We start from the raw sequence: 25,989 nt of genomic DNA on the forward strand, positions 1-25,989 counted from the left end.
CTTGCTTTGATAAAGAAATAGAGTGACTGCTGGTAAATCACTGGACTGGGACTTGTATTCCTGAGGTTTGATGCAAGTTCTTCCTTTGGAAACTGGGAATAACAACTGGTTCTCCCCTGTTGAAATCTATGAAAAAGTCTGTTGGTATTGGTAGTGTTGTACATTCATAGAGCTGTGCAAGGAGTGAGAAAAGAAAATGGTATTTCTGTTGGCTATCACCACCTTCACCTAACAAGCAAAGTTGCTGGTCCCTGACTAAGCTCAGTATATACCCTGGACACTGGGGTTTCTAGAGGCTTCTTGTTGGTTAAGTGTCGGTAAAGGTAGGACATCAAGCTTTCATTTCTTTCCTTCTAGCAAGCCCTGGTCTCTTAAGGCATGTCTACCCTGCAGCTTTTTTCTGGACAAAGCTTAATGTTACCATGGCAAAACTGCTTCTGGCACCCGAATTAGGTCACTTAAAACTGGCTGCGTAACTCTATACTAAACTTGGGCCTGCCACAGAGACATTAGTTTTCTCGTAGTGAGGGAAGATAATAGGATCCATCTAGGAAGCCTGCAACCTTGTTAACTACCAGAGCAGCCAGTTGGTAAATTATGTGGGCTTCTGCAGGTAAATTATGTGAGTGCGCATCTACACATGCCTGTATGGTGATGTTGCTGCTTCTTTTTCGAAGTACTAAAGCACAGCACAGTAGCAGCCTGTACTGCACTGTACACTGGGCTCACAGTTATTTTTAGCTGCTATGGGAGCATGCCACAACAGCAAAGTAGTTGTTGGTCACGTGTAGATGCATGTGGTCACTATGTCTCCCTAGTGCATCACTACAGCGATGTAGTATCACGTGTACACGTGCCCTGAGTTTAATTATGTGGACTAAACCTGCGAGAAACTTCCCCTGCTGTTCAAAAGCCACCTCTAGAGGAATGCCATGCATAAAAGAAAGGGGGAAGCCAAGGGAAAACAAGAACACACCAAACTTTTACTTGCTTGATGGGAGAGATGTGTGGCTGACTGCGGTCTAGTACTAGTGCCCAAAAGGACCTGTTAGGGCTGCAGCTGCTGGTTTTCCTTCTAAAAGGAACAATTTAGAGTGGAGAAGGACAGGTGTAACTGGCCAGGCAGGAAGAAGGCAGTGCAGTTTAAATAATGAAGACGGGTTTGATTATTAGCTTCTTGTAGTTAGGGTTCTTAGTGTAAATACCTTGACTTTTAGAGTCAGAAAAGAGTTTTACACATTGCAGACGTTTATATCTTTCTGTTGTGTTATGTTGAAGTAATATGAACTCAGATGAGTTCTGTTTCATCACTAGCTTCCTGTATTTCAGGTTTTCCTCCATGCTATTTCACCCTAAAGCATTTCACAAGTGGGCAGATGGTAGAATATGGCCAAAGCATCAGACTTAACCTCCTTTAGTTGAAAGACAAAATATAAACACATTCATGTTTCTGATTGCTCACAGGTGCTCAGGGCTGCCACTCTCTTAAGACCTCATTTGGCTCAAGTGGGACTTAAATATGAAACAAAAGTTTGCACATCTGCAGGAAAAGTGTGCCTGACACAGCAGTACAGTGTCGCTTCACATATTGGGTCACTGGTGCAACACTGACTAGTTGATGTCAACACCACTTCCTGCAGCTCTGGGCTTTCCTTGCGGGCCTCCTGTCTTAGTCCTCTCTCACCCCAAAGATTGCTCAGCTTGCAAGAACTGGCAAAAATCACAAGCTCAAGAGGATATGACTCATCATTTAATGATTGGATGCTGTATCCCATACTAAGGCTGGGGGTGGGGGGCCTTGGAGAATTGATTTTTTTTATAAGTAAACTGTTTCTTGTTCACCCAGAGAATGACACTGCTTTAAAAAGCAAAACATCTGCCATTTGATGATTGAAGCCTGTAATTATTGAAGAATTTCCCTAAAATCAGAATCTGTTAACTCTTCTGAAATAACTAATATGAGGCACTGACAGTAATGATAGTTACCATCCATAGGTTAATATGCCATGGTGGGCTACCACTGTTCTCATTTTGTAAAGTTCACATGGGTTACAGGTATGCCTACACTGCTTCCCCAGTGCTCCCAGAGACCCCACTCCCAAGCCAACTGGTCCTACTCCACATGGACACCAGTCCAGAGATGAGGCAGTGAAGCTGACCTGAGACTGTCCCAGCTGTTTCTCTCAAGCAAACTAGAAGGCAAGATCTGTGAGGCAGTGGTGTGCAGCTTCACCACCTAATTTCTGGGTGTAGTGTGTTAGAAATAGCAACTTAGCAGACCTGGACAGGTTGGACAAATGGGCAGAAAACAATAGAATGCAATTTAACAAGGAGAAATGCAAAGTACTGCACCTAGGGAAGAAAAATGTCCAGCACTCCTACTGCCTAGGAAATGACCTGCTCGGCAGCACAGAAGCGGAAAGGGATCTTGGAGTCCTAATGGACTCTGAGATGAACATGAGTCATCAGTGTGACGAAAGCATCAGAAAAGCTAACTGCATTTTATCGTGCATCAGCAGATGCATGACAAACTGAACCAAGGAGATGATACTTCCCCTCTATCGGGCGCTGGTCAGACCACAGCTGGAATACTGCATGCAGTTTTGGGTGCTGCACTTCAAGAAGGATGTGGATAACCTGGAGAGGGTCCAGAGGAGGGCCACTCGTATGGTTAAGGGCTTGCAGGCCAAGTCCTATGAGGAGAGACTAGGGCACAAGGACCTCTTCAGCCTCTGCAAGAGAAGGTTGAGAGGTGACCTTCTGGTTGCCTATAAATTCATCCTGGGGGTGCAGAAGGGAATTGGTGAGGCTCTACTCACCAAAGTGCCCCTGGGGTTACTAGAAATAATGGCATAAGCTAGCAGACAGCAGATTTAGACTGGACATAAGGAAGAACTTCACAGTTAGAGTGGCCAAATCTGGAATAGGCTCCCAAGGGAGGTGGTGCTCTCCCCTACCTGGGGGTCTTCAAGAGAAGGCTGGATAGGCATCTGGCTGGGGTCATCTGAACCCAGCACTCTTTCCTGCCTATGCAGGGGATTGGACTCAATGATCCGTTGATGTCCCTTCTGACCCTAACATCTATGAATCTCTGAAATTGAAGCAGGAGGGTGGGGAAAGCTCGACAGCCATACTCCTCAGGAGTAGCAGGAAAATGGTGTTGACATACTCCAAATGACTTGTCCAGTGTCACACACCGAGTCAGAGGCAGACAAGATGATGCTGAAGGCTTCCTGATGGTTCGTCTACTTGGCCCTTCTGGCCTCTTGTTGCATTTTGTATAGAGGAGGGAAGCCAATGTCTTTCCACATTTGGACTCAAGTTCAAACATTGGTTCCCTATCCACACACAACTCTTGAGTCTGGATGTCTATATGCAGCTTGAACATTGAAGGCAGCTATGAAAATACTAATCAGCCCAGGATATCAGGCTCAGTCATATAGTTGTGCCTCTAAAGAGAAGGAGGCTTGTCCACATCAGAATTTTGCAGGGCAAGAAATGACTTTCAGGTGTTGTTAAAGATTGAATATAGATGAGGTTTTTGATAACTACAACAACTATGGACTTAAATATTCTGTCACTTAAATATTATTTGATTATTCCATGAACACAAAAGAGATTCAAACTGTAACACAAAAAGATTTGAAACTGCTGTCATCATAGCTTTTCTACCTGCAAGAAATTGAGGAAGATAAGGCAGATTTAAAAAGTTAACAAAGTCTTGCAGTAAAAGAGAAGAGGTGACAGTGGGCACAAACAGTGGTGAGCAAGAGTCTGTACAGTGGACCTGCATTAGTTCTGCAGAGGAGAGGGGCAGGGTTTGGGTAGCCCATACCCAAGTTCCTGACTGTGTCCTGTGAAACATTTATAAGAATACAACAGAGGTAAAGAGAGAGGATCCATCATGGTGGACCTACTACTACACAAGTCCATTAGTCATTGCCTGCTGCCATACTGTAGCTTGCTTAGAAAGTTTTGTTTTGTTTTCTTTCTCTCCAACACCTTATATGAAGTCCAGCTGCTTGGGCTGTCTGCTTTGGAAAGGATTTCCCCAAGTTTATCAATATTTCTGAGTACTGTATGACATAATATCCAATCGTCCTTGGACTTGATTGTTGTCCTCTTTGCTGAGCAACCTGAAACCACAGACATGCTATAGCAGTACATGGGATATTATACATGATTTAGGCCCCCTCTACCTGTTACATGTATTACACAATTAACTGGTTAGGACTGGCTAAGAGCAATTCATTTAGACTGCCTGCCTGTGCAAAGTAACGATCACACCATAAAAAGGTCCATCCAGCAATAAAGTTAGACCTGGAAAAATGTGTAATAATTTTATAGCTGGTTTCTGTCCAGCTTTAATTTGCATGTGTAGCAAGGTCTATGCCCTTGTGGCTGGAAGACCTGTCAACTCTGAGACTCTCAGCCGTGACAATGCTTGGGGTGCCACCAGGGCTGGGGGTCCTGTCAGCTACAGGACCTTGCTACTTGCTGGTTCAGGGAGAGCCCAGGGTGGCAAATCACGGGCTCCCTCTGCATCAGCAATAAAATGATTGGATCTGATGCTGGATCCCACAATCGTGCCTTCTGCCATGTGTGTGTAGCACGGCAGGAGGCATGGCACAATTGCGTAGATCATTCAACAGATCCTATCACACCTTTACCTGAACATCTAGAGGGGTCCTGACATAGCTTTCCTTCAAACTACAGAGCTAAGAGAGATGTGCTCAGATATTCAGAAGCTTTTCAGCAATGGTACCTTCAAGTTTGATCATCTGAATAGGCAGATGGTACTAATTATTTTGTGATATTCATTTTGCCAGGGCACTCACTAGCATTCTCTTTCTTTCAGGCACCCTGATTGTACTGAAACATCCATATCCTCGGAAAGTGGAAGAACCGTCCATTTATGAGTCTGTCCGAGTTCACACTGCCATGCAGACAGGAAAAACAGAAAATGATCTTGTCCCAAATGCTCCCTCTGTAAGTTGCTGTTTTACAACGTGTCCTTTCCTTGACTCAGTGCGACATGGCCAAGTTTATGAACCCTGGAATAAGCACTAGTGATCGGTCCTCTTAAAGTGTTTATATATATGTATTCCAGTAATAAGAATAAAAATAAAAAAACCCCACCTGGCTAGAAGCAGTGATGTGATGAATAAGAAGCTTCCTGACATTCTTCTCAGAGGGTGCAATGCTGACTGAAAATATTAAATTAGAGATGTTATATGTAAATATCTGTCATAATTACATATTTTTGACTCTTCAAAAATAAAAAAACCTAGAAATTCATCTTTAAGAATGGTAACATTAAAAAGTAGCCTTAAAACTATTTTCCTCCTCCGATCTTATTGTTTTACTTAGTGATTTAGAGATGTTTCTGATAGATTTAGACTGTAGGTGAAAATACATATGTTGAGCCACAGGCCTTACTCAAGCAAATTTCCATTAAAATTAGTGAGAAAGTATTTTACTTGTAAGTGAAATGAAATAAAAGAGGTGTAGGACTGGCTTAGTTAAGCAGGGAGGCAGATAGTAGTACTGGTTACAAGTCTACAAATGTACCTCAAAACAAATCAATAGCTACTTAACTTCTTCATTTTAGAATATTACTGTTGGTTTAAAGTAGCATTTTAATATCAGTGATGTGTCTCTCTTTGTTACTTCAAGGAAATGTACGTCTACTTTTTCTTTTAAAAAAATCATGCAAATATTTGGAAGAGGCAAGGGCACATTTCCAGAAGAGGAGGACTTGAGTGAGCCCTTGTGTGCTGGAGTGCTAAGTTAACTGGGTGGGGTACCCAGCTAAATATTTGCACAAGTGTTCAAAAGCTTTTCAGTAATAGCATGTTTGGACATCCATGCACAGTTCATGTAGGCCTTATTCTTATACTATTTATTTGAAGGTCACAGTTCAGATAACATTTGGGAGACATGGGGCATGCTAGTGGTGGTGAAGGGTCCCCAGTGTACAGAGGGTGATTTGTACTGAGCTTTCTCTTATGAAGTTGTAGCCTGTGCTTCCTATTTTCAGCTTCTGTAATTTTGAGCATGGTAAAAGCTGTGCTGTGTTGGTATGAGAAACAAGAGAACATTTTCATATCCATTTGGTCCACCTGCCTCTGCCATCTGTGACTTGCCTGAACAGTAACTGGAGACTTTAAATCCTTAGTATCCAATGTCTAGTCGAGACAGGTGGTGTGTCCAGGATACAATCCAAATGTCCAGGACAGCAGTATTCAGCACAGAGAGGAAGGTGCTGTATGCAAGTATGGAATTAATTCTTTGTAAAAAAATAAAGGAAAAAAAAACCCAAACAAACAACAGAGATCAGTGTTAGAAATTAGGAGGAGAGATCAGGAAAACCTGTCCCAGTCAGAGAGATGGTCAGGCATGCCAGAAAACTGCTGTGGTAATGGTCATTTTTATCTTTAAAAGAAATACGTGAACCTTTCACATGCCAACATCAAGAAGGCCAGAATTTTCAAAAGCGGATAGTCATTCACCTGATATTTGAAGGAGGTCCAAATTTCAGATGTTCACTTGGGGAAAAGTCAGACTCCTTTATGATGTTGCAAATGAGGGATCCAGTAAGTTAAAGCTCCCCAAATTACTGACTGCTTCTGAAAGTTGGCCAAAACCATGCATCTAGGATTCCTTCTGAAGTCAAATGGACACTTGCCTGACCAGATCAAACTTTCTCTGGAACATGCATTGAAGTAACATGCTGTCCATTTCCTTTATTTCTTATTGCAAGCGCATTCATTATGTGTAGAGGATGCTTAACTAAAGCAAAGAATTGTTTTGTTGTTAATCTTTTTAAAAGAGCAGTTTATATAGATAATCTCACTGGCTGGAAGAATCCCAGAATTTGATGGTTGCAGCATGTGACATCTTGCTGCACATGAACAATAAGTCAATTGTATGAATTAAAATAACTCTTCATTGGTGTGTTTCTCTGAACTTTTCCCACTGTGTTCTTTGAGAACTCTGTGCTGGCCAGAGTCGTCATGCACCAAAGGCCAGTTTGAATTCTGGTGCAAGAGGGTGCTGCTCTTTTAAAGTTATTGGAATTATATGTTTACATCATGGGTAAGTTTGGCTCACACAATGGGGACAGTATATAAGCCACACAAGGTAAAGTAAGTAATTGTGGGAAGCATCTGGAAGAGAACTAGCTGTAGCTTGGTTTTGTTTTGCTTTGCTCAAAATGAAAAGCTTCAAAAATACAAACATTGTGCAGCCCTTAACCTTGTCCTCCTTTCTTGTTTCTTCTGCAGCTGGGTACAAAAGAAGGGTATTTGATAAAACAAGGCAAAATAGTAAAGGTAAGGAAAAAAAACTTCAGAGCTTTCACACTCTTCTGTTCCATCCCAGGTCTGAAGAAGGAAATAAAAAATAATAAGAAAATAAAAAAAGCCTACTTTTATTACCCAATATCCCATTAGTTTATAGTAGCGATTTCACCATTACAATGAAATGACAGATAAAGAGTCACGGGTGCCTTTGATCTCTTCTTCACAGTGTTTTGTTCACATACCAATATGCTGGAACATTTTGTACATGTACATTTGTATTTGTGTTGTTACAGATAACAGACAGCCTGATCCTCCGTTTCTTGTTTATTTAATCCTGATAATGCATGGTGTTGAACACCCTCGGCTTCCCGAGGGGAGGAGTTCTGAACCTTGCAGGGCTGGAGTCCTTGACATGGCATATACACCGGTCCAAGCCCTCAAAACCATTTAAAAAAGGCAGGCAGCTTGTGAGAATCACAAGATCAGGGCCCTATTTCCTTGCTCTACCTTTGATTCACTACATGGCCAGGGGCAAGTCATTCTGACATCTCTGAAACCCACTTTTCCCCATCGACTCTGCAAAATGCTGATGACTTTTTTTTTGTCTTTTTATAAAGCACTTTGCAGTATTTAGCGAGAAGGTATAATAGGATTAACATTACACTCTAGTAAAGTTTGGATGTCCTTAAACAAAAATCTTGACCATTTCTTATCCGCATTTTTAATACAATGCTTATATTCTCCTTTTGGCAGTTATCTTAGTTTTACATGGGACATCACTGACTAAAGGAAGTGATCAGCTATGCTTCACTTATGCTTACCAAAGTGTTTTTTTAAATAGAAAGCTGGCTCTCTGAGACATTTAAAACAAAAATACAGCAATTAAAAAGCAATTTCCTTTTTTTTTCCTTTTTCTAATTTCAGAACTGGAAAACAAGGTGGTTTACACTGCATAGGAATGAACTTAAATATTTCAAAGACCAGACGGTGAGTAGCAAATTGTAATTTGCCATTATTCTAAACCATCTTATCACAATGACGGCCTGACCTCAAACAACACAAATGTTCAACTCTGAACTTCAGGTGGGAGGTGCAAGAGAGTCACAGTATTTTTGAGGATAAAGCCAATAAACCACAATTTTCCCTATTTAAATTTCTGCCTTCCCTCCCCTCTATGACATGGTTTGTCCACATTGTTTGCTAGGTGTCAGAGAGACTGCACCTGCTCTTTGCAAAGTCAATAGAAGTTTTGTCAGTGACATTAGTAACAATAGGCTAATTAATATCAGTTGAGTCTTTCTAATCTTTTCTATCTTGACCATACCCCAATGCAAAATTATTTTCTGCTACACGTTCTTAATTATTTTAGTCAGTCTAGCTTTAAATGACAAAAGGCTTTCATGAAGGGTAATGTACCACAGACTGATAGACAACATCACGTGCTTTCAATGTACATTTTTTTGGGGGGTGGGGCGGGGGGGGAGGTTTTGCTTTTATCCTTTTGAGTGATGCAGCATTTTGGGGGCATTTTTACTTATCTAAGCATCTACTTCTTATTATGGTATGTTGCTGTAATTAGTTTTCCCCAGATGTAACAGCTTAGGTTTTCTTGGGCAACTGTTACGCTCTGTAGGGTGCACTGCTACCCTGTCCGACTTCAGATTGACACAGCTAGCTACCTTTTTATTTTCCGTGTTTAGTTTTTCTTTTGCCTAGGCGCCTCTGGATGATTATTCTACCCTTGTAACACTTACAAGTTTAGAGGTGTCTATAGAAGCAAATACTTTCCATCCAAGATCACCAACAGATTTTTAATCAGGTGGTGCAGCACTGTTTACCTCTGTTACAACTCCATACATTGCTCTTATAAACATGCATGCTTTAGTCAGTTCAGTCCATACCTTCATACTGAATCTAATATGAACTAAGATAGCATTTCACAAGGCAAAGTCAAACATTTGAATAGAATTGCTTACCAAATCAGGAGTAACCTTTAACAGAGAATATCACCTCCAGTCAGACTATCCAGTTGCTAATTTGTGGAGAAAAGTAGTAGTATAGAAGTAGTATACATACTGCTTCATCTCAAGTAGGAAAGGCAAAGCTTTTTTAGCATAGATAGTCTGATTTTTCACTTTAGTAAACCTCTTTGTGACCAGCTGGCTCAAGCAGAAACAAAGGCCAGATCCAGACCAGATTCTCATACCTGGAGAGAGTTCACTCACTTGCCAAAACTGTTTGTTTTTCTTCAACCACAGAGCCAGACACATCTGTACTTAGACAAAAAAAAAAAAAAAAAAAAAAAAAAAAATGGAAAGAAGTCTCATGGCAATGGATAGCCTTGGGTCTTATGCTTACTTTTCTTCTCACCCAGGTTAAACCCATTTAGTATCCTGAGGGATTAACTGAATCTCCCTCAGCTGGGTTATATATACCTGGTATTATCTGGTGAGCAAGCTTCACTGACTCTTTTACTAAGAAGGATAAACTTTCCCTTGCTTAACCAATCCTCCAACACACGGATCCCAAAACAGCCTTTTATTTCCTTCAGCTAAAGTCCTGTTAGCTGGAAACTATATGCAAATGGTTGCTAATTAACAGTGTTAGGCTTCATCTGGGCTTTGAATCTGCCCACGCCTCTTATCCTTCAGCTGGCAGTGCCGCGACCTGTCATCAGTGCAGCTCTACTTTTCAAGTTATTTCCCTGCTTCTTACATTCAGCTATATTTGTCTTTGAGTTACACTATTTGGATTGTCTCCAGTAGTGTCAATGGTGCTACTCCTGATTTACTTCAGTATCACTGTATACACTGGCCTAGTGCATGGAAAAAGGGAAGTGTGTCCATTGCCTGCTTTGGGAATGAGGTCAGCTCAGTGGCATAACTGGGGAGGGGTGACAAGGGCAACCACCCTACCGACTTGGGGTGGGAGGGTTTGGAGACAACCCCCGCCCCAAAGCCAGTTTCATAACATTCTAATTTTAAAGGTATTTTATTTTCAAGGCCACCGAACCAATCCGGGCACTAGACTTAACAGAATGCTCAGCGGTACAGTTTGATTACTCACAGGAAAAAGTCAACTGTTTCTGGTAAGCTGTAATGCAAAATAAACCCTTGATTCTTTTTCTACTTTCTTTTTTAAGGGCCTAAATATTCAGGAACTCTTACTATTTTATAGCCAGTTAGTTCTAAAAGAGATGTTTGATGCTTGGTGAGTGTTACCAAGCATCTCCCATTCCGTATTTTATCCGTTCATTGCAGATATCTTGATCAAGTCTGCACAGCTTTGGCCTGGAATCCTTTTACCTGTCCTTGTACAAATTTAGCCCCATTGTAAGCATGTGTAAATCATGGTCAAGCCACAGCCACTGTTTAAACATGGCTGTTTTTCATAGCATGCACTAGAGATACTCTGTGCCCAGTGCTGCAAAGCAGTTAATGCAACACATTTGTTTATATTGGTAAGGGACAACAAATTAACAAGTATTGCCCTTTCAAATACCAAATTTAAAAACAGTTCTGGTTAAACACAGTTTAAACTTTCCACAGACTCACCTGAGACAGAAGCCATGTAAATATAGCATCTTTGCATCGCTCTGAGTCTTAACAAAAAAAATTGGCAGGTGTCAAAACAGAATTTAGCTTTGGGAAAAACTGTTGGTTAGTCTGAGAGCTTCACACGTTATTTTAATTATGTTCCATTTACAGCTTAGTATTCCCATTAAGGACATATTACCTCTGTGCAAAGACTGGAGTAGAAGCAGATGAATGGATTAAGATACTGAGGTGGAAACTGGTAAGAACATGGTGTCAAGCTGAAGGGAAATGCTGTCAGAAGACTTATGTAGGGTCTAGGCACAATGGGATTCTTACTTAGCTGCTAGGTACAAGTCATAAGGAATCATAAAATATTTATAAAATAAAATAACTTTATGGCTTATATATAGCATAGTTCTCTGTAAAATCTGTCCCCCTTACAGGCAGGAAGTGTTGGTACTTTCCAGGATCTTGCTGGAATTCTCCTAACGAAGGTCATCTAACCTGGACCTAGTTTCAAATCAGTAAATTAGGAGACATGTGCAGACCTGGTCAAACATTTTAAATGTACATTTCCTATAGTGCCCTTTTCTTGAATGCATTTTGTGCATGCATAATCCTGTCCAGAAGAAAGAAAGAGACAAGGGATTTGTTTTACTTAGGTTGTAGATAATATAGGACAATACAGTCAATATATATTAGGACATCAGGGAATCAGCAGGACAGCGTGGTGTTAAAATGTAACTTGCTCAGAAATCTGGGTCTGGCATGTGGTCTTCTTGACTCATTTTTATTTCTTTGTGTATAATCCATGAGTGTACTCACACACGTGTAAGTAATGGGTTGTCTTTCTTTTTCAGTCTCAAATACGAAAACAGCTGGAGCAGCGTAGTGCCACTCTCACTTCATAGTTACTCCTGTCGGGATTACGGCTTCCTTCACAAGATTCTCTCTCCAGAGTTAGGAATATGCCATTTCTTCACGAGTGAGAAGTGTCTGTGCATCCAGTATCTACAGTGAACATACATGTAACTACATCCAGCTCAGCACACAAAGATTTGTTAGCTGAGCATTTTTGGAGTGTGGAATGATACATGAAAACTGTTGCCAACATTGCAATGCCAGTCCCAAACCCAGTCATACTTTACGTTCTGAATGTGCATCTAGCTCAAACACCTGGCCCGTTCACTTGGCAGAAAGAAAAAATATTCATTGTTTAAAATTTGTATTATAATAATGGAGCACTCTCCTGTGATAAGTTCATAGCTAACCCTTGGCAACGTGTTCTGTGGTATCTAGCCTGGAATGATTAAACGTTTTTTGTATTGTTTTTAAGTGCTTAAACCCTTGAGGAAATGTACAGCCCACCTGCCTGCTGATCCGTTCACGTAGCTAAAAAATGAACTAGATGATATTTTTGTAAGTGAGCTATTAGTGAGGAATTGAGATTGTTTTTTTTTTAAACACTTCATCAGAGTGAGGGATGAATTGTTTGACTTTGCTTAAAAATGTGCGTAGCATAATCTGATCTTATGTTGTGTCAGTGGTAGTTAGAAGTGTATAGCTGAGAATGACTGTGTTAAATGAATCAGATGGAGATACAGAAACATACCATACTGAAAGTATCTCCACTTATAGTAGCTGATCCCCAGTCCTACTACATCCAATACAACTGTAGAACCAGATCCCAGAGAAAGAGAAAAGAACACCCTAGAGCAGGCATAGTTCCCCTTCCAATAGAGGTTGCAGTTGAGTCACTTGCCTATGTGACATTTTCCTCACTTGTTGGAAAATGCAGGCAACATTGCCTAGAGCATAACATTAGTTTTACAACCATGCACAATTTAATAAGTAGTAAAAGTATGTAAAAACGTAACACAAGGCAACAGCTACATTAGAAATGACCAACATTTAAAATATTTTTAAAAGAATTTCTTTCCAAACTGTGTGCGTGTTTAATTTGGATTCCAAGCATTTCTGCTACTTTGCTCCGAGTGTTCATAAGTGGAAGTTTGTTTTAGCCCACTGAGTTCTGCAGTAGTACACAAGAGAGAGGCATTACATATTGGAAATGAACTGTTGTGATGACAGTTACTCTCAGATAAAAAAAGGGATCATGTATTTTTTCTCTTCAAGTATTATAAAGTTTGGCTGAATCAAGAAGTTTCATACTGTAAAAAAAAAACAGATTATGCTCTATGTAAACCATATTGGCATATGTATAATAAAGCTTGCCCGCAGTATTAGCTATAACTGCCTTTACTACATGAAAGCAGGTACTGGGGGGAGGGGGAAGAAAAAAAGAGCAAGTGACAGCTATACCAATAAAAAAAATTCAGAACTGCAGTAAAGAGGAAGTGTTCCATTTTATTTTTGCTATTTCAAATAAATATTTGTACTTTTTAAAAATGGAGTTTCAAAGTTTTTAAGATGTCTAAATAAAGATCACCATAAATGTTGAAAAATGTTTGACATTAGAGGCCTGGAAAATCTGACTTATGTGGAAAGGCTGAAAAGAATTGGGATTATTAAGTCTGAAGAAGAGAAGACTGAGGGTATATTAGATAAATCTTCACATACTTGAAGGGTTGTTATAAAGATGATGAAAATGGACTATTTCCTGGTTGACTATACATGTGCTTATTTGCATTTTAATTAGAATGCACTGGAGCAGACTCAATGGATGCCCTGAATTAATTAGAACACAAACTCTGCGTTCTAACTAAAACACTCTAGCAATGCTTTATCATCCTATTAGACCTCCATGCATTTTAAAATGGCCGCAGAGGCGCTTTAGCTAAACTTCTTTGAATGGTGTATTCAGGAATGATCCTGCCTTGTGGTGGAAGCTGGATTAGATGACTTTGAGGTCCCTCCGGCTTTACTTTTCTAGGACTTAAATTGTACCTGAAGGCTACTCGCAAAAGCCTGCTCCCTCCCATAAGAAAACACCCGGTCACAGAATTGAAGAAACAACTTTGGCACAAGGGGGCAGATCTTATTCTACTTAGTAAGTGCCCGAGTGTAACCCTATTCCACCCATCTCACATCCTTGAAAAACAATTAAAATGCAACAAGTGGTCAGGGTCTTCCTCCTGCTGTCCTAAAGCAGCAGCTTTTTTGTGACTTTGCCTTAACGCAAAATGAGTTGTTGTAGAAGTAGGTTATTAATGTTTTTGCCAGGGACTTGAGCAAGGTGGAAGAGGATTGCAATTAACTACCTAATAAAAAGAATAGGTTTTGTTTTCAGTTTGGTGTTTTTGAGACAAGGCAGGCCAGAGTTCACTACTTCATTAAAAATATGAGTTAGGAACACAGCATTTTCCTTGCAGTATAAAAATGCTGTTGTGGGACTGCCAGCTGAGAAGCTACCACTTCCACGTGCAGCATCAGTCAGCACAGGTGCAGAAGCTAGAGCTTAATTTAAATGGAAGTGGGCTGCTAGCAAGCCTTTCATTGTCAAAGCTTCTTTACTGTACCATTTACAACTCCTCCATCTAGCAAAATTTAAGCGCAGTAGCTTTGGGGAGATGCTTGGAAAGGTTGGTGCACTAGTTTAGGACAGTTATGAAAAACTAAACAGGCTACAACTTTTAAAAATACTGTATTTATTTAGATTCACTTAGGAAAACCATTAATGCACCCACACAAAGAATAGTAGAACAAAAGACAAACAAGGCTCTCACACCTACATTTTAAAAAAAAGATCCGTGGACATGGAACACTGATTGGGCACTTATATCTGGGCATTACGAAAACCCTTGAAACGATAGCTTTTATAGAAGTAACTTCCCACCAGAAGTAAGTTAACATTCAAATTAGTGGAATTCCTTTACCAAAGCATCAAATACGAGAAACATGGGATAGTTACTGATTGTACTGATAAATAACAGCTAGCAAACTTCCTTTATCATAATGCTCTCTCCCCCAGCACATGCACAGAAGCAGTGAAGCATTCATTACAAGACAACTGGGAAAATGAAAACTTTGCCTCCCCAGTATGTAATGGTAGCTAAATCATAAGATAAACCCTACTCCATTCCTCACTCCCTGCGTAGCAAGGAACTCTGGGTTACTTATTTGAATCTATGGTATGAAGTTGTTGTTGCCCAACTCTGGTAAGCCTGATCCTTAGCAAGTGGCTGAGCTGAACTCCATGGGAGCCATTTTATTGGTCTCTACTACTGCCCAAGAAATGTGGCCAAAAAGTTTTTATCTACAATACACTAGTATCTCATTTCAGACTCAGCACTATGTATAATTTTACTCTTATTTAGTATGAGAAGTGGTGTTTCTTCCAAGACATTTGTTATTTTGTGGACTGAATTATGGAATCTTCTTGCCCATTGGGTTGTTGACAAACGCTGCACTTGAAGAGAACGTCAGGTTAAGAGACTTCCACCACCTGCCTCAGTTCCTCAAACAAGGGCGTGAGCTCCTTCTCTAAGCTTACGATCAACCCTGGAACAATAAGAGAAAAATATACAAATGCTTACATCCAAGTGTCTATTAAGAGGCCTCTCTGCAAAGCATTTAGTTCCCTTCAACAACATACTTTTTAAAAACAAAACATATTTCCCTTTGGCTTTTCCTTCTCTGTGGGAGCAGCACACAGTAGCTGTTGACAGGTATACAAACTACTGCCAAACTAAAGTGCCCTCAGTTCTCTTTTATTTGCAAAACACATAAGAGAAGCAGAAATGGAGCCAATGCAGCATGCTCTTGATCTTGACTAGTAATCTTCAGTATACCCTCTACACCAGGCAACCCCCTGGAAGAGTGGGAGGGATGCATGCTGGAAAGCCATAGAACAGTCACTTTAGATCAGGAGTGTCAAATTTGTGCACTGGATCCGGATGGCAGGGGTTCCTACAAACAGCAGCATTAAACTCAGCATTTGAAGGGGCCACTGTTTCAGCATGGCTCCAGAAACTTAACACCACTAGCTCACTTCTACCCCAAACATTTCTGCTGTTGCTCATCTTGGTTACCAGGGGCAACTAAAAGCCCAAATCTTGGCAATGGGTGAGGAGGTTGGAAGAACACTGTTAAGTTCTGGGGCTCCAGAGTTGTGCTCAAACAGCAGAGATTAATGACACTGTTCCTGGGCTCTGGCAGCTACAGTAATGAGCCCCGTGGGCCAAATCCAGCCCCACCTGAGAAGTCTCGTGTGCTTGATGACCCACCTCCGTGGGCAGATCTGGGCTGCAGGCTTAGTTTGACCTCAATAGTTTAGATAAACAGGCCCCTCACTACAGCATCAATGAATGCATCCGAAGTGCCTGATTCACAGTTTGCATACCAAGGCCATAAGTAGAGAGGGGGTAGAAACTGGCTTGCTGTATTTTTGCTACTGGCATCAATAAGAAAAAAAAAATAACATAACAGACTCCACTTAATGTACTATGGATCGTTCAAGCATAACTCTGAAGTCACTTGGAAGGCCACTGCCAAGCCAACTGTAAATGGGTACCTGACCATTTGGAATGGGGAAAAAAAAATCAGGCAGCAGACATAGGAACTACATCCTTTTCTTGTGTGCTTTAACTTCTCTGTTGACCACCTGGCTTAGAGTGGGGGAATCTAAGTCACTTAAATGCTTTTGAAAAATTTTACCCAATCTATTATTCCCTCTGTCCCTGCCCTCCCCCCCAAAAATTACGACATCCTTTAACAATCCAGTGACAAATTAAAAGCAGTTTTGTAATGAACATTCAAAAAAAATCAGAGACAGGTATTTTTCCAAAGTAGCCACGTCTTAAATATAGCTATTAGTTTTAAAAACCAAACCAAAACTAAAAAAACAGAACAAACAGGCTGCTTACAGATGTGAGACATTCTTCCCCCCACAAAAAAACCCAAACCCCAACAACGGGGCTTTACTTTAAGCTCAGCGGGCTCTGCTACAGCTTAGTGCATGCCCAGAAAAGGCAGTTTAACCCAGCTCACACAACTTCTGTACAGACTGTGCGCTTCAGTGGGGCTTTTTGGCGCTTTTATCTAATGGCCAATTCAATCAGCTATTAGATAAAAAAGTACTAAAAAGCACTGCTGAAGCACCCAATCTATACAGATGCTGGGGAGCCGGGTCAAACTAATGTGCTTTGTCTTCTGGTAAAGCACTGGGTTTTTTTCCCCCCCTACATGTATCAGCAGCCAAAATCTTTAACAGTTTAAATAATCACAGAAAATGAAAACGTACCGGTATTGGCATTGCTGCTAGCAATGAAGCTTACTACCAAGGGTAATCGATTGAACTGGACTACCTTTAAAAAAAAAAAAAAAGGCAAGAAAGGTCCCATAAAAAACAAAGTCAAACCTACTTTGCTTCAAAACATGAATGCTAAGCTTGTTATATTAATTCCCTATTCCTGCAGCCCTTCAGCATAAGTAGCCGCATCAACTTAAATTACCAATAGGAATAATGATGGCAGAACTAGTTGTTAAGTAAACATTTTGGAAAAACCTGTGGATTAAAGAAAGGGTTAACAGGTTTTATAAAGCTATATGATAGGACTGCCTGCATGAGCAGGGGACAGGACTTAATGATCCAAGGGGCTTAGTTCAGCTTTACATTCCTATGCAGACAGAAAATACATACATTTCGCATCTGAGATCTAGTAAAACTGCAGATCTACCTAAGAGCTGCAGAATACTGTTTATGTTGTCTAACCCTCTTGCTATCTGAACTGCTTTTTAAACTAATCAAGGGAAGGAGAAGTTCCCAAACTACTCATGGAGAACAGGCGTGCCAAGTATAAACCACCTAAAAATATCAAGACTAATTTAACTGGTCCAAACAATTAATTTTTACATTATTTCTCTCTGAAACAAAGCTAAATATTGCCAAGTTGTTGGCATAAGTTTTCTAGGCTACTTTTGCAATGGAACATAAAAAGCTCTTTAATCCACTGAGACTTGGGTGGAAGGAGTGCAAATCTGCTGAAGAATAATGGGTTACTTAAAGTTGCTTGCCCTGGTGTTAATCCTGCCAGAGGAGTTAAGTTTAAAATAGGGCAGCGCAACTGGGGGCCCACGGCATGCAGCCTGTGCGGCCCCCAGGCTCTCACCCAGCCACTGCTCCCAACAGCAGTGGAAGTCTCTAGGCTCCTCCCACCCTCCTCTGGCCGCACTGTTCTACCCCTGTAGAGTAGGGAGCACCAGCACAGCATTGGGGGCTGAAGATGAGGCCAGGGTAGAAGGTTAGCAAGGATGGGGAGGGCAGCATCCATCTATGTACCATGTTGCCTGCAACTCACTTGATGCAGCCACTAGAGCTTGTGGCCCCAGGGATTTAGAAGTCAGACAGCCCTGATTCAAAATAAGCCAGCACCATGACTAGCTGTTATGCACCACAGAAAATAAAGTCAACTCATTTAAATAAGAGAACCTTAGTGAAAAATCCAACCATACAGCTTAATCTCCCCAATCCTGCCTACCCCACTTTTTAGGTATAGGTCCTGCCACTGTGTCAAAGCAATACTGAAATCTCTTACCTGGTAGGTGTTGTAGTAACAGATGATACTTTTATTTTTTGAAAGTCCTAGTTTACTTCCCTGGTCTGTTGCAAGCGCAAAGGTAGACAAAAAACCAGGTCTAAGAGCATGCTCTGGTGCATTATCATTGGCAACTAGAATAAATAACACATTTTATAGTCTTACACAATGTCTGTGCAGTTGGGTCACACATCTTGTGTTCAAGCAATAATAAACTAGATTATATCTCCTTTAAAATGAGCATAAACCATTACCTTTACAATTATCACTTCAGCAGCCAGGCTTCGTAGTGTTCTGAAGAAGCCTTATGTTTCTAGAAGTTTGATGTACAACAATATGTACTGATACGACTATTTTTTTTTAAATCTCATGCACAATAGGTCTGAGGTCAATCACATTTAATCTATACCAAGCTCCTGTTGTATTTCAGATGGTAGATAAAAGTGTGTAGTACTGCCATTGAGTCTCTGACAGACTATCTGTCAGTGGCACCAGTGATGGATCCACAGAAGTTGGACGCGTTACATGTCTATGGACAGAATTCAGTGAAATCGCTGTTAAAATAAAACTAGTGATGCATCACCTCCACCTTCTCACTGATTGGTGACTTACAAGACTAATTCTTTAATCAGTGATACAAGACAACTAAGACCAGGCAAGCACACAGCATATACCTATGTAGAGGGTTTTCTTTAACCACACTTAAACCTTCAAAAAATCAATGTTAAACAGTCCCAAATTTTAACAGCTCAATATCTAGATCAGAGTGCAACGTTAACTGTACATTCAAGCCAGAACATGGGAGAAAAAAAAGTAAGATTTCTGTCCTTCAATTTAAGATTTCAAACAATTGTCTAAAATAGTTTAGACCAGTGATTCAACCTTTTTGGACCTGAAGCACTGTAACTTTTGTTCATTTTCAGATTTGGGTGCCACTGAACTCATTTCTATAATTTAGCACTTACCTCCTTGCAGAGGGGGCTGGGAGTAGGGGGTTGGGGGATCATTTAGGTAGGGACAAGCCTGCATTTATCTACTCAAGCTATCTGCTTCTCTCCTTACACCCTTGCTTATCTTCTCACACCTCATGGCACCTTTCAAAAGATGAAGTCGCCAGTTGAGAATCACTGGTTTTGACACAGACTTCCAGAGGCAGGATCATCTAATCTAGTGCTCCCCAGCCCCACACCTTATTTTTCTTAAGAAAACAAAAAACAACCACCACTCCAAAAAAACCCCTATACAACCATTAGAAGTTGTGAATTACCTTTGATAACAGGCACACCATCTCTGTCTGAGACTACAATAGCATGAAGACCTTCAACACTGTAAAAAGATAGAAAAAGAACATGAGCATTGTGGAGTATTTCTATCCCAGCCTCCTCCCCATCTTTCTTTCACCAGTTCTTTTTTGCCTCAGCATTGTCCACGTACCCATCTACCAACTCTGCTTATGTGCCTGGGGACAGGTACCAGGGTGGGGGCTTAAACTCTCTATTGTTTTAGCAAGGACCTCATGACTACAGGTGGAGGTAGGAGCCCTGCCCCTCTGCCCTGTAACCAGTGATGCATTTCAAGTTGGCTGGCTGGCAGCCACCAACTGATGGCCTTCACTGGATCAGGTACATGATGTCAAGAGGGCTATATATGCCAAAACTGCCCAGGAGTAGGGGTGGTAGCCATGATGAAGATACAGAGCAGCTGAACACCTGCAGCTCTCTCTCATCACGTGGACACACTACAAACCACCTGCCTCTAGAGGAAAGCTCTATCAGCCTCTGGATGATACTTGTGAGTAAACCACTTGGAACCTAACTAGATATGTAGTCTATAGATCATGCATCTGTGTTACAAAGGTGACCATACCACTGTTTGCTTTAGGGTTACACTGTAAGCTACTTTTGTGCTTCAAGAGGATTCTTTCTTCAACCACGGACTACCCTGCTCCACTCGAAGAGGACCCCCGCGATGAGACTCTATATGGACTGAGACACGTCCTTCAAACCACTTCCTCCGCCACTGCAGACCACTGTAACAGGTTTGTGTGCATCTATCTCTTTTCTCTCTCAGCAACACAAACCCCCTCCCGCCCCTTCCCCCCATCCCCCACCCCTGGGCTTAGCTGGCTAACACTGTATCTCCTGTAACCTAGTTGCGCTCCCCTCCTCACCCCCCATCCCTCTATTGTTAGTCCCTCGCTTGGGCAATCTGTATTTCCCTACCAGCTTTGTCATCTTTTTTCTGGATTCCCAATCCTAAACATTTACTAATAAAAGTCAGTCTGTTCCTCTATAATGCACCCTTCCCCAAGCCTCCCCTTTGGAACGAATAAAGTTCTTTACTGTACCAAGTGTGGTGGACTTGTGTTGGGAGAGGCATGCCTTTGTGTTCCCTTGGTCTGGCTGACTAAGGGAGGCTACTTTTGTGCTTCAGGCTAAAGGAAGCACCCCAAGGTTTTACAGTGGGTTGAGTACCTTCAAAGACTACAAGGTGTATGTACCCAACCCTGGGCGGTGGCAGGGGTAAACGCCAGGGTAGTGGGTATGTTCCAGGAAGGAGGTCAGCCAGATGCAAGGCATCCCCAGGGAGGCACTGGTAGGTAGTCAGGCATAGCGAGGTAGGCGGCTCAGTGCAGAAGTCCCCTTACTGGCCTGCCACAAAGCACACGCTAAAGGAGGCGCCCCAAGCTTTTACAGTGGGTTGAGTACCCTCAAAGACTACAAGGTGTGTGTACCCAACCCTGGACGGCTGAGTTCAGTGAGTTATCCGTTCTAGCATACTGTTTCCCCATAGCATACAATGAAAAGCAGGTTTGAGCTGTGTTGTGTTATGGCTGATGGTAATCTTATGTAGAACTCAGATAATGGATTGTATGAGGTGGTTGAGATAGGGATGATCCTGCCTCAGGCAGGGGGTTGGGCTAGATGGCCTCTGGAAGTCCCTTCTAGCACTATACTTCAGCCTACTTCAGGGATGTGGGCGTCTTGTGGGTAGAATACTACATTTCCAGCTGGCAGGGTCTATTTAAGTACTGAACTGAGTAAATACACGTGTTTTTGTGGCCAAAGACACTCTGTCAGAATGACTCCATTGTGGGGTACTGTAGCACTTCACAGAACACCCAGTGGCTCCTGAAGCATCCTGACAGCACAGACAATACAGCGAGCTCTGCTAGAGGCAGGACAATGACTCAAATTAAATAGCAGCACACGCTCCTCACAGAGCAGCACCAGGGATGATCTACCACAGGAAATTGTGAGGAAACCACATGACTGCCCACCATGCCCCTAGATGACACATGACACCCTGCCACACCTCCAGAGGACACATGACACCCCTGCCTCCCTCCCCTCACAGAAGAAAACACACTGCACTGGTCAAGTTCGTAGGATGCTGTGCTGCAGCCCCCACCTGGAGCCCACGTGATGCCCACTCCCCCCATGTAACACCACATGCACTCCCCCCCACAAAAGGCCACGGGACCTCCCCCATCCACAGATCGGGAGGCCACATGATGCACGTACATTACCTTGGTAGCTTTTTGTACAGGAACCTTTTCAGGTCCTAGAAAGAGAGAAAAGCAGGGCACAGTTCACACCGCAGGGTCCTGGCCAGTACACGCCAGTACCCCAAGTGTAAAGCTACCTAAGAAAGGGTATTTCTTGGTGGGAAGGAGAGTTTCCTCATCCCTTCTTCGGGGGGGGGGGGGGGGGAGTTAGCCTCCAAGAGCAGATCTGCTTCACCTCAAGGCAGGGATTCCGGGCACCAGCTCAGCCGCGCGGGAAGACCACCACCCCCGCCCCTCTCCTCCCCCCGTTCAGATAGCTGGGAAGGGAGGCCGCCCCCCCAGGCCCCTGCCCCCGCACTCACGTCAGCCATGCTGGGGCCCCTCCGCTCCGCCGCCGCTTCTGCAACACAAGCGCCACGGGTCACAGCCGAGTCGCGGCTCAGAACCGCCGCCGGAGCCACGGGCCGGGCCTGCGCTGGGGGAAGGAGGAGGCTCGCCCGTCAGGCCCAGCCCCGGCCAGGCCCCTTCTGTGGGGAAGGGGAAGGATAGCCTCTACCCCGCCTCACCCCGGCCACGGGCGGGCAGCTCGTCCCAAACGCACGCAAAGCAGCCCAAACTCCACCGCTACCTCTTCGGGAGGGAGTCACGCGAACCCCCACCTCCCCGCCCCGGAAGCCGCTGCCTTACTTCCGGCGCAGAGAAGGGCGGGGCGGGAGCTGGGCGCGGGGGGAGGTTACGGGCTGGGTCGCAGCGCGCCGGGCCGGGGGACCGCCTAGGCGTGGCTCGGAGCCTGCGCGCTGCGTCTCCACTGCAGCCGCGGCGGGGCAGGGCCGCTGCATGGGAGGGAGGCTGCGGCTCGTGCCGGGGGGGGAACGTGGGGCTGGGGGAGCGGGCGGGCGGGCGCCTTTTGCTGCTCGAAGGTCCCGTCGCTTACGGGATAGGCCTGGGTAACCTGTTCTCATGTTTTACTGCCCTCCTAGTAAGAGGTTTTCCTAATATCTAACCTAAACCTCCCTTGCTACAGCTTGAGACCGCTGCTCCTTGTTCTGTCATCTACCACCACTACGAACAGTCCAGCTCCACCCTCTTTCGAACCACCTTCAGGTAGTCAAAGGCTGCTCTCAAATGCCCCCTCAGTCAGGGCTGCAGCCAGCCCAGCCCAGCTGAGCAGGAGCTGCCTCCATGGCCCAGCAGGCAGGATAGTGTGAGAGAGCAGCATGCTATAACCTCCAAGGTAAGGCACCCCATGCCCATCCAGCAGCAGCAGGGCCAACTCTATGCTGCTGCACCTCAGTTTGGTCTCTGGTAGCACAGCACTCCCTCGCACACCAGGTCCCACCTGCTGTGCTGCAGAGGCAGCTCCTACTTGGAACTGGTCTAGGCAGGCTGCAACCCTGCACACTACTGTGGGGACAGAAATCCAAGGTGCACGTACCCCTACTCCCCGACGCATCGCCTGTGCCTACCTCTAACCTGTTGCCTATGCCCATACACCCCCTTCCACACACATGCACTTCATTCCCCATACACCCACCCCCTTCCTCACACACTTAGGGGGGCTGGGACCTGTGGGTGGGGGGCAATAGGTCAGGAATGAGGGGTGCTAGGAGGGCTGTAGGCTGGGAGTGAGGGGCAGCAGCGTATCAGGGCTGCTTAGTGCCATAAAGCAGCAGGGGGTGGGCAACCACAACTGGACCCATGTTCTGATGAGCAAAGGGGGAGGGGGAGCTCTGATTTTCCATAATAAAAAAAACAAAATCAAGCACCAAAATATGTAGGTATTTAGAATTTATTATAATGATTGAGGCACTGGTAGGCATCCAAATTGCTTTAGAATAGTAAATATATCAGCAAAACATTGTGTTTAACTGATCCCTATAGAGTGGCATTTCATTTTAATTGGGTAAAAACACAGATTTTGGGGTTTATAGTCAGAGTGTTTTGGATTTTTAAAGAGTTTCTCTGGTCATAACCCATTCCTTTTATCATAGTTCCTACCTACTGTATAAAATTCAGTAAAAGCTATAGGCGCAGTTTTTTGTGATCATGTATGTCACTCAACTAAACAGCATTTGTTCTAAGAAATCTTATTTCTTTATTAATAAAAACAGCAATTAGAATGAAAGATCAGATTATCTAATTAGAGAAGACAAGTGTGGCTGTTTAATGTCCTTTTTCATTTTTCTCTCAAAATTTAAAAATAATTTTGAACTGGCAGGCAGAATTTCTAGATGAGGTTTATATTTCAGTGTCATTTTTTGTTAAATTACAGATATTTGCAGTTATCTACTCCTTTGCAGGACTGAAATATGTAGTCATCATTACAAACAAACCTTCCCCCAACATGACAAAATTAGGTTTTAGATTTTTTTTTTTTGCATAACTCATTTCCATCATGAACTGCAGTGTATTCACTTTCATATGAAAGAGTTTATAGGCTATCTGGTTGGTTACATATGCTAAGCAGACATGTTGGATTATACTAAAGCCCCACAGCTTCAGTTCATTGTAAAGTAAAAGACTAATTCCCACCTCAGCACACAGAAGGACATTTGTGTACTGTCACTCTACTACATAATTTTTAAATTCAAAAGTGACAGCTATTATTCCTTCTTAAGCATATACAATTATACCTTTTGTTATTTTTTTAACATTAGTTTATATATGTGCACTAAATACAGGTATTCCTCACTTAATGTCGTCCTGGTTAACATTGTTTCGTTATTACATTGCTGAGTTATTAGAGAACATATCATTTAAAGTCGCATAATGTTCAGTTATAACATTGTTTGGCTGCCACCTGCTAGTAAGTAACTACTGTGACATAACTGTTACCATTGTTTCACTTAAAGTTGCATTTAGCTGTACATGATAATTATGAGCAAGATTATGGGTGAAATACTAGCCCCACTGAAATCAACAGTAGTACATCATTGACTTCAATGGGGCCGGGATTTCACTTCATTAAATAGTTTATGGTGCATATATAAATAAATCACTGAACACAGTCCTGAGGTCTGCAAGAGGCAGAGCCCTTACTTCTGTATTCATCCCTACAAGTCTTTTTTTCTCTGTATCTTGACTACTTTTAAACTAACCACAAACTAGCATGTCACGAATACCTAATACTCTTCTTTTTCAAGTCATTTGCCAAGGAACTATGCCTCATTGGAATGTTGTACTTATGAATAATAAAATAGCTGTTTTTCTCAATTAAGGAACTTTGTTTCAAATAGGTGGTCATCCTTTAGGTAATTAAATGCCTGTGTAGAGAAGTCTCAAGTTATAAAATAATCCATAAGGAATGTTAATATTAAACTTCTATCTAGTAGCTATAACATTTTACCCTAAAAAGGACTACTTGATTATTAAGCTGAACATTTTTTGTTCTTAAACCTTAGTTTGTGGTGCTGAGAATACCATAACATTGTTATTTCCTTTTTAAATGCAAACCATGTTTCATGAAGCAACACTAGAATGGTTAGTCATCAGGGATGTTTTTTAACAGGTAAAAAGATAAGATGGTAGCAGTTTCACACTGAAAATAATTTTATTTTAATATAAGTCTGATATTACATTAGATATATTAGAAATCAGACAAGTATTTTTTTAAAACCTAACCTTTAAATCTTGACTGCGCTATTGAATTAGACAAAATAATAGAAGATCTTTTTTAAGATGCCAACTTCGTTTCACTGAATATCCTTTTGTAAGGCTTCCATTAAATTTATTAGAGGGGTCTTGAGCACAATTTATTTTCAGTAACTCCAGTGCTTGTTTCAAGAGTCTAGAGAACAAATATCCAAGTTCCTTCAGATTTTTAAACCAAGCAAGGGAATTTACAATGCCAGGCAATGCTTTTAAAATATCATCGTCTCGGCTGAGCAAGGGCCAGTGCCAGCAGCAGGTTCATAAATGGATTTGAAAATGGCTTAACATTACAGATATTTCATATTTTATTTAAAATGAGAATTGCTTTTTTACCCTGTCAGCTTTCAGATTGCAGTGCAGAATGAACAAGTATAATTTGCTTTTGAGAATGAACACTGTAATGAGAAGGTCACTCACTCACTGGAAAAAAATAAGTCTTTTAAGATCAGTGACAACAGAACCCACCAAAGTTGGATGGATAGTTTCTTGGTGCT

At 42.3% G+C, this 25,989-nt stretch overlaps 2 protein-coding genes across 4 annotated transcripts in view; one reads left to right on the top strand and one right to left on the bottom strand.

Annotated features, from left to right (window-relative positions):
- DAPP1 (dual adaptor of phosphotyrosine and 3-phosphoinositides 1) overlaps window positions 1–13,090 on the top strand; it is a 46,997-nt gene extending 33,907 nt beyond the window's left edge. The window contains exons 4-9 of one of the 2 annotated variants that reach the window (XM_090031861.1): window positions 4,859–4,989; window positions 7,287–7,334; window positions 8,229–8,291; window positions 10,307–10,392; window positions 11,012–11,099; window positions 11,701–13,090. In XM_090031861.1, coding sequence (XP_089887987.1) covers window positions 4,859–4,989; window positions 7,287–7,334; window positions 8,229–8,291; window positions 10,307–10,392; window positions 11,012–11,099; window positions 11,701–11,751 — 467 coding nt within the window. In that variant the 3' untranslated portion in view covers window positions 11,752–13,090. The remainder of the gene's footprint in view (window positions 1–4,858; window positions 4,990–7,286; window positions 7,335–8,228; window positions 8,292–10,306; window positions 10,393–11,011; window positions 11,100–11,700) is intronic. The other variant, XM_090031860.1, reaches the window with a different exon arrangement.
- A 1,338-nt stretch (window positions 13,091–14,428) lies between these two features.
- On the bottom strand, window positions 14,429–22,531 carry LAMTOR3 (late endosomal/lysosomal adaptor, MAPK and MTOR activator 3). Of its 2 annotated transcripts, XM_090031863.1 has the most exons (7): window positions 22,411–22,522; window positions 22,207–22,244; window positions 21,866–21,900; window positions 19,604–19,662; window positions 18,337–18,470; window positions 17,043–17,106; window positions 14,429–15,301 (listed from the first exon to the last, which is right to left on the bottom strand). In XM_090031863.1, exons 2-7 carry the CDS (start codon window positions 22,213–22,215, stop codon window positions 15,228–15,230), a joined length of 375 nt encoding a protein of 124 aa, XP_089887989.1. In that variant the 5' UTR covers window positions 22,216–22,244; window positions 22,411–22,522; the 3' UTR covers window positions 14,429–15,227. The 2 variants fall into 2 exon arrangements, with proteins under 2 accessions (XP_089887989.1, XP_089887988.1); XM_090031862.1 differs by having other exon boundaries at window positions 22,207–22,531.
- Between the last annotated feature and the right edge of the window lie 3,458 nt (window positions 22,532–25,989).

The sequence above is a fragment of the Crocodylus siamensis genome, chromosome 2 (assembly GCF_052110815.1).
Source record: "Crocodylus siamensis isolate JL-2025a chromosome 2, ASM5211081v1, whole genome shotgun sequence".
Lineage (NCBI taxonomy): Eukaryota > Metazoa > Chordata > Crocodylia > Crocodylidae > Crocodylus > Crocodylus siamensis.